Source organism: Culicoides brevitarsis, chromosome 3, assembly GCF_036172545.1.
Source record: "Culicoides brevitarsis isolate CSIRO-B50_1 chromosome 3, AGI_CSIRO_Cbre_v1, whole genome shotgun sequence".
NCBI classification, from domain to species: Eukaryota; Metazoa; Arthropoda; class Insecta; order Diptera; family Ceratopogonidae; genus Culicoides; species Culicoides brevitarsis.
The window spans coordinates 4,753,428-4,766,215 of NC_087087.1; the positions used below are offsets into that span (position 1 = coordinate 4,753,428).

A 12,788-nucleotide genomic window follows, 5' to 3' on the forward strand; every position below is an offset into this window, starting at 1 on the left:
ATACACAAATATAATTCAAAACGAAAAATTTCAATTAAATCGTTAAAATGGCATATTTTTAAAAAACGTCGTACATTTTTGTTTAATGAAACCCCCAAAAATTGAATTTCGTCGGAATTTAACGTTAAAACCCCCCCCCCCCCCTAAACTGCCGACGCCATTAATGGATGACGCCTTGCATAAAAACCACTTTCCAGCTTTTTATCTCGCGAATTCGCCCGTGTAACGCACGCAACAGCTCGCCAAATGTGAATCAGTCGCATCTGATAACGGCACCGAACAACATTTACCGCTCCGCGTCACGAATCGTCGTCGTCGTTGGCATCAATTAAAAATCGAAAAATTATTCGTAAATCAACTAATTACGCAAGACGAGAGATTCTCATAATACAGAAAACCGGCGGCAACGAGAGAATCGCACGTGGGTCAATGTCAATGGAAAGTTGATTGTTTGAATATTCAAAAAATCGCGAGATTGAGAAAAAAAGTCCGTTACGCTTCACGAGAGAGACACAAACATAAAATTTCGATTGTGAAAGAAAATTCTGTGAATCAGAACTTTTTATCGGAGCCACTTGCGGTTATCTTTCGATGAGTTGCAGGAAAAAAAAAGTTGTTTTCGCTTTTAAATCTGCGCCTCGTCTGCTATTTTTAGTCAACAAAGTCTCTGATGAGAAAAAGATAAAAGAGTTGTGATAAGCGTTACTCTCGTAATTAGTTTTGATTCATCATTTCGCGAGGTAAGAAGTCGCACGATGGAGTCTAATGCCGCGAAGAAACAAGATAAATTACGGGAAGAATGCCCGGTGAAGGGCACTTCATATTTGAGTCAACTTACGTTCGCGTGGACCATGAAGATTTTTAGTCAAGGCGCCAAAAAGCCATTTACGACAGAAGATCTTTATCAACCGCTAAAGTCACATAAATCAGGTGAGTTTTTTTTTTAAGTTTTTGTTATTTTTCTAAGATGTTGCAATGAGAAAAAGTGTTTCAAGGTTTTGAAAAAATTAAATTAATGAATAAAAATTAATTCAAACAAAATTATTTGAATTAGTGAAATTTTTGAATTTTTAAAAGTATTTTTTTTATAAAATAGGTATCAAATTTTCAATGAATTTTTTATAAAAAGTGAAATTTTTAGAAAAAAAATATTTTTTACCAATTTTATTTTTTTTTTTATTCAAATCAAATTTTTTTCTCAAAATTTGCTAAAAAACAATTAATTTTAACGGAAATATTTTTAAATTGACATTTAATTTGTTTTTTTAATTTTATTTTTAAAAATTAATTTTTTATTTAATTAAAAATAATAACTTTAATATTCGTAAAACTTCCAAAATTTGAGCAAAAAAACAATTTTTTAATTCACACTGTCATTTTTTAAGGTTTAAAAAATTTTAAGAATAAGAATTTAATAATTGATGAAATTTTTAAAATTTATTTCAATTAAATTGTAATTTAAATTTTGAAGCTTAAAATAATTTTTCATTTTTTTTAATTAAAAAAAAAATAGGTATTAAAATTTTTGTATATTAAATTTTATTTATTATTCAAAAAAAATTAAATAATTTAAGAAATTGAAGAAAATTGAAGAATTAATTTAATAATTAAAAATTAATTAATTTTATTTTTGAATTTTCGAAAAAAAATCTAAATAATTTTTTTTAACATTTTTTTTTATTTTTTTAAGATTTTAAAAAAATATTTTATGATTTTTGACTAAAAATAAAAAAAAATAATGCGATTTGGAGACTTGAATTAGCAAAAGGCGATTTTCAAATTTTTCAACTGTCACTTTTTGAATTGACATTTACAAATTTTTAAATTAAGATTTTAATTTTAATTAAAAAATTCCTGTTTCCTTTAAATTTTATTAAATCTTTAAAAGAAAAACTTCAAAATTCATAAATAAAAAAAAAAATGAAAACTAAACAATAATTTTATCAACCTCTTAAAAATATTTACATGAAATGATGAAATACAACAATTTTTTTTATCTTCAGAAACTCTCGGCTGCAAATTGTACGATGAATGGAACAACGAACTCGAGCGATGTAAACAAAAAGAAGGCAGATCTCCGAGCTTAATTCGCGTTGGTTTGCGAGTTTTTTGGTGGCAAATCACTTTAATCGCCATTGTCGAGTTCATAGAAGAATTTTTCGTTCGAATTATTCAACCAATCTTTTTGGCGGGACTCATCACGGACTTTTCCAAGACTTATGACGTCATGGATTTGGGAGAAGCTTATTTGTATGCTGTTGGAATCGTCTTTTGCAGTTTAATTCAAGTATTTTTGAAGCATCCATGCTTCTTTTTGTAAGTTTTAAAAAATTTTTTTAAAGGAAATTTAAAAAAAAAAAAAATTTTTTTTAGTCAAACTCACGTTGGAATGCAAATGCGAGTCGCCGCTTCATCGATGTTGTACCGCAAAGTCCTCAAATTGACGAAAAATGCCTTGGAACGAAGCTCCATCGGGCAAGTTGTGAATTTATTGTCGAACGATGTGTCGCGATTCGATTTTGCGGTGACTTTTTTGCACTATTTGTGGATCGGACCGTTAGAAGTTGTCGTCATCAGTGTCATTTTGTACCAAGAAATCGGCATTAGCATCCTGTTCGGGGTCAGTTTTATGGTTTTATTCGTGCCGCTACAAAGTAAGTCAAATTTACAATTAGATAACGACGAGATAAATGACTAAATAAACGACATTCCGCAGTGTATTTGGGGAAATTGAACTCAAAGTTGCGTCTCAAGACGGCAATTCGCACAGATAAGCGAGTACGACTGATGAACGAAATAATCCAGGGGATTCAGGTAATCAAGCAGTATACGTGGGAATTTGCATTTGCGAAACTTGTGGAAGATGCACGCAAAAAGGAGATGCATGTGATACGGAAAGTCTCGTATATTCGGGGAATTTTGATGTCTTTTATTCTTTTTACGACACGAACGAGCATCTTTTTGAGTCTTGTTGGATATGTTTTGCTCGGGAATTTTTTGGATGCAAGGACAGCATTTCTCGTGACAGCTTATTTTAACATTTTGCGGTTGCCGATGACGTCGTTTTTCGCTCAAGCTTTAAGTAAGTATTTTTTTTTATTAAAAAAAATAATTTAAAAATAACATAAATTTTTAAATAATTTTTTTAAAATTAATTTTTAATTAATTTTATTTTTTTTAAATTTAATTTAAATTATTTATTTTATTAAAAAAAATATTTAAATAATTTTTTTAAATTTATTTTTTGAATTTATTTCAAAATTATTTGAATTAATTAAATAGATTTAATTCAACAAAATTGTAAAAAAAAATTAATAAAATAATTAATTAAGAAAATAAATAATTAAAAAATAATTTTATCGAATTAAATTTAAAATTTTATTTATTTTTTTTTTAATTTCATTCAAATCATTATTCATTTATTTTATAATTTTTATTAATTATTTTAATTTTATAGACAATTCAATAAATTTTTGCTTAAAAAATTAATTTAATAAAATTGAATTGATTAAAGTTTTGTTAAATTAAATTTATTTTATTAATTCAAATAATTTTGAAAAATTCAAAAAAATAAATTAATTTTTAATTTTTTTTTTATATTTTTTTTTTAATAAAATAAATAATTAAAATTAAATTGAAAAAAATCTATTTAAAAAAAAATAAAATTAATTTAAAAAAAATAATAAATTATTTTAAAAAATTTCCTTAATTTTAATTAATATTTTTTTAATTTGATTTCTGTATTTTTTATTACCTAATATTTTTTTTATGATTTTTATCGACAATTAAAATTATTCAAAATTAATTTTTTCCTAAAAATTTTAACCAAAATTTTTATCTAAAAAAAATAATTTAAAATAAATTTAATATTTTTTTTAATCAAAATTATTAATTCATTTAAAATTGATTTTTATTAAAAAAAAATAATTTTTATTTAAAAAAAAAATAATAATTAATAAATTGAATTTTTAATAATTTTTTTAAATTTTAATTTTTATTTTGTCTTTTTTTTAGACAAACACGCTGAAGTAACGATTTCTGCTCGTCGAATCGAAAAATTCATGCTTCTCGCTGAAATAAGTGACGATCATCTAAAAAATTCCAAGTCAAATTCTGACATCGCAAGTATCAAAATCAACAAAGCATGCGCCAAATGGGATCCAAACACTCAAACGGAAAACACACTCGACGAAATAACGTTAAATCTCGAAGGAAGCTCCCTCATCGCCGTTGTCGGATACGTTGGATCTGCCAAAAGCAGTTTACTCCAACTAATTTTGAAAGAACTCCCCATCGAAAGTGGCTCCATCGACATCAACGGCAGCATTTCTTACGCTTCCCAAGAACCATTTCTCTTTTCCGGAAGCGTGCGACAAAATATCCTCTTTGGACAAGAATTCGATGCGGAACGATATCGAACTGTGACGCGAATTTGCGCTTTGGATCAGGATTTTCGGCAATTTCCGCATCGAGACAACACGATAATTGGAGAACGAGGCACCACGCTTTCAGGAGGGCAGAAAGCACGTGTCAATCTTGCACGTGCCATTTATCGGAGGGCGAACATTTATTTGCTGGATGATCCGTTGAGTGCTGTGGACCCGCATGTGAGCAAGCATTTGTTCGATAAGTGCATTCGGATGTTCTTGCATGGGAAACTTGTGGTTTTGGTAACGAATCAACTGGAATATTTGGAAAAAGTTGATAAAGTCGTTTATTTGGAACACGGAAAAGTGAAGGCGATGGGAAAATATGACGAATTGCTGAAGTTAGGATTGGATTTCACGAAATTGGGTGAGAAATTTTAATTTTTGACATGAATTAATTTTTTTTTTGAAGACTTTGAGGTTAAAATTTATGAAAAAACTAAAAACTGATCAAAAACTAACAAAAAAAACTAATTTTTAATAATTTAGAACAAGAGCTAACTTTTCAGCTCTTCGAATTTTGCATAAAAATGTTTAGTTTTTTGTCGCAATTTTTTTTATTTATTCAAAAACAAAAAGATTTTTTGCATGTTTTTTAAGAATTTTTGACAAAAACTAACAAAACTTTTTTTTTATTTTGCGAAAAGAGCTAACTTTTTAGCTTTTCGAATTTTGTATAAAAATTTTTAGTTTCATGTCCAAAATTTGAATTTTTCTCAATTTTTTCATAAATTTATGTAAAAAAAAACAAAAACTGACTTGAAAAATTTTTCCGATCAAGAGCTAACTTTTCAGTTTTTGATAAAATCTAACAAATTTTTGGTCTAAACTTTATTTTTTTGTTAGTTTTCTTATAAAATTTCTCCAAAAATTAAAACTGACAAAAAATAACATCTTAAAAGATGAAATTTAGTTCTTTAGAAATCAAAACCTAAATTTTTAGTTTTTAGATTTTTAACAAAATTTATAAGATTTCTACATAAATGTGAAAATTTAGTTTATTTATTTAAAAAATTGAAAAAACTAATAAAAAAAATCAAATTTTAATTCTAAAAATCAGGAGCTAACTTTTCAGTTTTTCGATTTTTTGAACAAATTCGCAACTTTTAATTCAATAAAAATATTTTTTGCATAATTTTCATCATTTTTTGACAAAAACTAACAAAAAATTTTAATTTTTCAGTCGAAAAAAAGGAAAATCCCGAAGCAGAAAAGGAACGAAGTCGCGCCAACAGTTCATCCTCGAACCGAACAATTTCCCTTCAGCGTCAACCGAGCATCGAATCCAGCATCGGCGACGAATGCGAAGACCAACCACACGATCGTGACCTCATCCAAGTCGAAGAAACGCAGGAACGAGGCTCCATCGGCTTAGAAGTCTACAAAAAATACTTCCGCGCATGCGGCGGCTACGGATGCGTCATATTTCTCGCTTTTATTTGCATTTCGTCGCAAATGTTTGCGAGCGGAGCAGATTTCTATTGGAGCGTTTGGGTTGCCAAGCAAAAAGAATTGTCCGAACAAGATCCTTTGGATCTCGCAACGAACCAAAAACCCTCAAATGACACGAGTTTTTGGCAAAAATTGACCCTGGATCCGTATTTTGACGTTTATTTGTTCACAGCAATCACACTTTTGACGATTATCACGACTTTTTGGCGGAGTTTCTCGCTAATTAATGCCTGTGTGAGAGCCTCGAAGACTTTGCATAATGCGATGTTTCAGAAAATTGTGCGGGCGCGCATGTATTTCTTCAATACGAACCCGAGCGGGAGGATTTTGAACCGATTTTCGAAGGATGTTGGGCAAATTGATGAAATTTTGCCGTCGATTTGGATTGATCTCGTTCAACATTTTCTCACGATTTTTGGCGTGATTTTTGTGACGTCACTCGTGAACCCATATTTCCTCATTCCGATCGTGTTAATAGCAACTTTGTTCTATTACCTTCGATTATACTACCTGAAGACATCGAGCAGCTTAAAAAGACTCGAAGCGCTGACACGGAGCCCAATTTACTCCCATCTCTCAGCATCTCTCGACGGATTATCGACAATTCGAGCTTTTAATGCCGAATCCACGCTAATTTCGGAGTTCGATTCGTACCAAGATACGCACAGTTCGGCTTTTTATCTCTTCATTGCCGTAAATCGCGCTTTTGGATTCCTCTTGGACTTTATTTGTGTCTTTTATATTGCTGCAGTGACCTTTAGTTTCTTCTGGATGGAAGCTACGGGAGGAAATATTGGTCTTGCCATCACACAAGCTGTGAATTTCCGTGTTCAATTCGCGATTCGTCAATCAGCAGAGCTCGAAAATACGATGACAGCAGTTGAGAGAGTCGTCGAATATGATGCGGTTGAGTCAGAGCAACTTACAGCGGAGAAGAAACCTCCAAAGTCGTGGCCTGATGAAGGAAAAATTAAATATTCGAAGCTTTCGTTGAAGTATTTTGACGATGAAAATGCGGAAAAAGTTCTTGTTGATGTTAGTTTCGATGTGAATTCGAATGAGAAGATTGGAATTGTGGGCAGAACAGGTTCAGGAAAGTCTTCGCTAATAAGTGCCTTGTTTAGATTGTTTTATAATGAAGGATTGATCGCTATTGATACTCTTAATACGGCGGATATTGGATTGCATGATCTACGAAGCAAGGTAATTTTTAGATTTTTTTATCAAATTTTTGTTTGAAATTAAAATTTTTGTTAAATTTTTCATAAAATATTGTAAAAAAATTAAAACTGACATGAAATTAGTCGAAAATTTCAAATTTAGCTTTTAAAAATCAAGAGCTAACTTTTCAGTTTTTAGATGTTCATTCAAAATTAAAAAGTTTAAAGCTTTAATTTTTGTCAATTTTCTCATAAATTATGTTTAAAACTAAAACTGACTTGAAAAATATAAGAAAAGCTTCAATTTTGCTTCTCAAAAACAAGAGCTAACTTTTCAGCTCTTAGATTTTTTGAAAAAATTTATCAATTTTTAGTTTGAAATCAAATATTATATTAGTTTTTCATAAATTATTGTAAAAAATGAAAACTGACTTGAAATTAATCGAAAATTTCAAATTTAGCTTCTAAAAAACAAGAGCTAACTTTTCAGCTCTTTAACTTTTGTATAAAAATTATCAGTTTTTGGTATGAAACATTTAGTTTTGACAATTTTATCATGAAACTTCATTAAAAATTAAAACTGACTTGAAAATTTCAAAATTTGCTTCCGAAAACTAAAAACTAACTTTTCAGCTCTTTCATTTTTTCACAAAATTTTATCAGTTTTTGATCTAAAAATAATTTTTTGTTAATTTTTTAATAAAATATTGTTAAAAATAAAAACTGACTTAAAAATTTATAAGAAAAACTCGAATTTTGCTTCCGAAAAATAAGAGCTAACTTTTCAGCTCTTTGATTTTTAAGCAAAATCTAAAAATTTTTTTTGACAAAAATTTAAAAAAAATAATTTTAAACCTTTTAACGATAAAACTAATAAAATTTTTCTCCTTTATTTTCAGATTTCAATAATCCCGCAAGAGCCTGTGCTCTTTTCCGGCAGCGTTCGTTACAACTTAGACCCCTTCGAGGAATTCACAGACGCCAAATTATGGAATGTCCTCGAAGAAGTTCAACTCAAAGACGTTATCGGCGATTTACCTGCGGGATTATTGTCTCCCATCACGGAAGGAGGCACGAATTTCAGCGTTGGACAACGACAATTAATTTGTTTAGCACGCGCCATCTTGCGGGAAAATAAAATTTTGGTAATGGATGAGGCAACGGCGAACGTTGACACCAACACAGATGCTCTGATACAAAAAACGATCAGAAATAAGTTTGGAAATTGCACTGTGATGACGATTGGTAAGAAAAAATTTCAATGTTTTTTTCAACAAAAATTTAAAAAAAATTATTTTTAGCACATCGATTGAACACAATTATGGATTCCGATAAGATAATTGTCATGAATGAGGGACGCTGCATCGAATTTGGAACGCCGCATGAGCTGTTAACTGCCACAGAAGGACCCCGAGTATTCCAAGCGATGGCACAACAATCGGGAGAAACGTATTTTGATGGATTTTTAAAAGTTGCTGAACGACATTCGAAGAAACTTAATTAGGAGTAAGTAGGATAAGTAGATAAAAAGGGTAAAAAATACAAATAAAAAGTTATTTTTGTTAAATTTTATTTAAAATAATAATTGAAAAATGTTTTTTAGATGAATTTTTTTGAAGATGCGAACAAGAGAAGACTTCAGTAACGATGAAATTTCAAATTTTTGATGCTAAAAATTTAAATTTGGGATTTTTCTTCAATTTTTTAGCTCAAACATGGCTTCAAATATTGATTTTCGACTTTTCAAGCCTTTCAAAGGAAGTTTTTTAACAATTGAAGCTCATTCATCGATCAATTTATGATAATTTAAGAAGATTTAAGCGTCAAAAGTGTTGTTTTCTGATAATTTTTGGCCTTATGGTGTATCCAAAGATCAATTTTCATCAATTATTGGTTCATAAAATAATATTTTTGCTGAAATTTGACCCAAAATCTGTTAAATATGTTCCAAAAATGTCATCTGAAGGTAAATTTTTATCATTTTCTTTAACAAAAAATATTAAAAATTCAAGTTTTGGTTAAAATTTGATATAAATCGATGAAATTACTTTACTCGACGTTGTTTGAAGATTATTTTTTTTTATTAAACGAATGTTTTTTTTAAGAATTTTTCTTTAAATTCTGTCTTTAAAAATTTCAAAATTTAATTTTCATAAATTTAAATTATTTTTTATTTTTTTTTTATTTATTAAATATTTTATTTTATAATTATTTTTAATTTAATTTATTTTTTACTCTTTCAATAGATTTAATTTAAATATTAATTTCTATATTTTTCGGCTAAAAAAATAAAAAAATAAATTTTATGAAAAATTCGACCCAAAATTAATAGAAAATTTGATCAAAGACAACAAATTTTATTCAAAAAAAATTTTTTTTTTAATAATTTTAGGTCAATATTTATAATTTTCTGAACAAAAACTAAAAATTTAATCAAAATTTTTCTTAACAATTACAAAAAATTTTCATCAAAGGCTCTCTTAAGGTAAATTTCCTCAAAAAAATAATTTTTCTAACAAAATTCAATATTTCAGGTCCCAAAATAATCCACGATTGTTCATGCTTTAAAAAAATCGATGTCTTTGGCTCCAATTAAATAGACGAGCATGATATCTAGTCACGGATTTGCAAAAATTACTGTGCACTTCGATACATGATCGCCCATCTTTTCTATTAAATAATTTGAAATTCGTCGTTGTTGCGTCGTCGTCGTCATCATCATCGAGCGGAGATAAGGAAATGCTGACCTCTGAAGTAAGTTGCATCGATTAGCTCTTCTTAATGAGTGTGGTTCTAGTCACCATTGAACGTTAGAGTGAATCGTCTAAAACAACACTCATTTTAAAAAACTAAAATTTTTCATGATCAGACAAAAAAAAATCTAATTTTAATTTTTTTTTTAGGTTCGGATCAAATAGACTCTTACGAAGTTAATTCTCATTTTTTTTTTACAAAAAGACGAAAACTGGTTTTGTTTTTTCTTTCTTTTGTTTAAAAGAAGAAAAAAAAATTATACAATGTTAGTGCCCGTTTGCCAAGGAAGACTCGAGTAATAATAGGGCATTGTAAAAAAATTATATGTGGATCGCGTACGTGAGACGTGTACGTTCGGCGAGCAACAAGCCAGCAAAAAAAAGATGCGAACGAACGAAGAACACGAAAGATATGAGAAAAGAATTGTGTACAGAGAGGAAAACAGAGAATTATAATAATGAAAATTATTTGAACTTCGTGTATTTCGTTCAACTATTCAATAGCGAAGTAGTTGAAGGTCACTTTTTTTTCGTACTTAAAGTTCATGTAACTCATCTCTCGAAGTTTTTCAATTAAATTCGACGACGAAATAATAAAATTGAGCGATAAGCCGCCGCATGTACTTTGAATTTGAATAGATTTGCAATTTTTTTTTTCGTAGATGGACAAACAATGATAAGCAACGAGCGACTCGAATTTCTCGCAAAGTAAGCGAATTTCAGCCAGAAGATGCGATCGAGCACATTTTCTTTTTTTTTTAGAAAAACCGTTGGCGCGTTTTTTTCGAGAAATATTTTCTAAGCAAAATTTTAGAATATTAAAAAAAAACACTTTTTGCTCGAATTTCCGAGAAATTGTACACAAAGTAATCAAAACACAACCGGAGACGACGCTTAACTGAGACAAAAATCGTTTACGCAAACTACAAAAAGGGAATAAAAACATTCGAGACGTACGTACAGGCAACCAAGAAACCAACACTACCAGCATTTCGTTAAATTTGTTCCGTTTAGCTTTTGGAAGGGCGTTCAAGAAAGAAATTTAAAGAAAAAATTGTGCGGGTTTTCGTGTCTGTCTGTTAGATTTATTTTTTTATTTTAATAAAAAAATTTTTATTTCACATTTTAAAAAATAATTATTGATTAATTTTTAATAATTTAATATTTTTTTTTTTAATTTAAAAATATTTTTTTTATTTAAATTTTTATTAAATTAAAATTAATAAAATTTGAAAAAAAATATGGAATTATCGAAAATTTTGAATTTTGATGAAAATTTTAATTTTTAAGGAATCTCGAGGTTACGTTTTGTAATTTTTTAAAGATTTGGTTGAAAATCTTCTCAAATTTGACAAATTTTTTACAATAGTTTTTTTTTTGTTCACAAACTGTTTTATTTATGAGAAAAATTTTATTTATTTAAATTTTAATTTTTATTCGAAGTTTGACTTTTAGTTACGAAAATTTATAATTGTGTTAAAAAAATTTTAAAAAATTAAAAAAAAATTAAAAAATTTTAAATTAAAAAAAAATAATTTTTAAAAGGAACAAAACTATTAAATTTTAATATAAATTTTAAAATTTAATTTCTTTTTTTATTTTAATTTATTTTTTAAAATTTTAACTAAAAAAATTACTTCAAAATTTTTTGAAAATTTAATTTTTGTTTAAAAAAATAAATTATTTTTAAAAATAAATAAATAATTATTGAAAAAAAAATTTAATAAAAATTTTAAAATGCGCTAATGTCAAAAATTAAAAAAAATCATGATGCCTTTTTATAAAATATTTTTTGCTAAAGTCATGTGTATTAAGTGTCTGTATTTGTATTTAATGGGTAAGTAGGTAGAAACGCTGGAGAACGTCGATCTTCTCTGTCTTTCGTATGAAGAAAAAAATACATCGATCGTACGTGAGTTTTGTTGCTAAGCTTTTTTAATTTGAAAGAAAATTCAAATTTTAACAGAAAATATCTCAAAAAAATCTTCGAATAAAAAAATTCTTAACTAAAATGAAGAAAATTAATGATTCTTGAGAAAATTCTTGAAAAAAAAAGTCTGTGCGAGACACGCGTTGTCCCATCTTGCTTCCTTTGAGCCTCTTTTTTTTAAATGAAAAGAAAAATAAAATCGGTGTCTGATCGAGGCAATGAACGACTTTTGTGCTCTGCCCGCGCAGCTTTGAGACGAATGAAAATGATAACCCCTTAAAGATTTGAGCGCCATCTGCGGGAGGCTCGTGACTGAATTGCATAAGGAAATCCATAGTGACTGAGTGAGTCGGCTGAAAGTGATACTGTTATACAGCTGTTATAAGTGAGGATCGTGGCTGGATTTTGAAAAAAATTAGTGTGTTCGGGGAGGCGAGTAACGTGGATTTTTGGAAAAATTAGTGTGTATTGCAGGATAGTGACTGGAATTACACTGTATAACATTATCAATTTCAGCCGACTCACATCGTCTATCGCCAATATTATTGTCCAAAAATTCGGATTTTTTCGTATTTTAAGCACAAAAGTGGATGTTAAAGTGCCCAAATTTTATGTAATGACGACTTTTTAGTGCTTTTGCATGCACAAAGCCACGCGAAAAGTCGTTTTCAGTCGTACAACGCGCAATTTCTCGTGAAAATCCATTCGCATCATCGCATCCTCCATTATTGACCCACAAAAAAGGCAAAATGTACACGCATCAAGATATGCCGCGGGCTCTAAAGCCCCTGAAAAGACCCCGTTTGGGTATCCCGGATGTTTATCCGCAGCAGGAGAAGCAAAAGGAAGACGAACTTACCATGGCGAATGTCAAACACGGCTTTACGCATTCCCTTTCCATCAGCGAAGAGTTCGGAAGTGCCCGAAATTCGAGTATTACTGCGAAATTCGAGTATTAAAAAACAATGGAATTACTGCACACAACTCGCAAAATACATGTACGAGGAAGGATTGCTCGACAAACACGAATTCCTCAATTGGGTTCTTGATCTTTTGGATAAAATCA

At 29.0% G+C, this 12,788-nt stretch overlaps 1 protein-coding gene across 1 annotated transcript; it reads left to right on the forward strand.

The window, feature by feature from the left end:
* The first annotated feature begins 266 nt into the window (after positions 1 to 266).
* Positions 267 to 8,624, forward strand: LOC134833141 (probable multidrug resistance-associated protein lethal(2)03659). Its single transcript, XM_063847367.1, has 8 exons — positions 267 to 930; positions 2,004 to 2,316; positions 2,374 to 2,654; positions 2,717 to 3,082; positions 4,015 to 4,794; positions 5,611 to 7,082; positions 7,939 to 8,284; positions 8,341 to 8,624. Exons 1-8 carry the CDS (start codon positions 756 to 758, stop codon positions 8,541 to 8,543), a joined length of 3,936 nt encoding a protein of 1,311 aa, XP_063703437.1. The 5' UTR covers positions 267 to 755; the 3' UTR covers positions 8,544 to 8,624.
* Positions 8,625 to 12,788: the final 4,164 nt, after the last annotated feature.

What these genes read in the sequence shown, in the direction of transcription:
- LOC134833141 (XM_063847367.1), top strand. Translation starts at nt 756, where the DNA reads ATGGAGTCTAATGCCGCGAAGAAACAAGATAAATTACGGGAAGAATGC. An exon ending in ATTGGATTTCACGAAATTGG is followed by an intron (nt 4,795 to 5,610) that starts GTGAGAAATTTT and finishes TTAATTTTTCAG; the next exon opens with TCGAAAAAAAGGAAAATCCC. An exon ending in TTGCACTGTGATGACGATTG is followed by an intron (nt 8,285 to 8,340) that starts GTAAGAAAAAAT and finishes AATTATTTTTAG; the next exon opens with CACATCGATTGAACACAATT.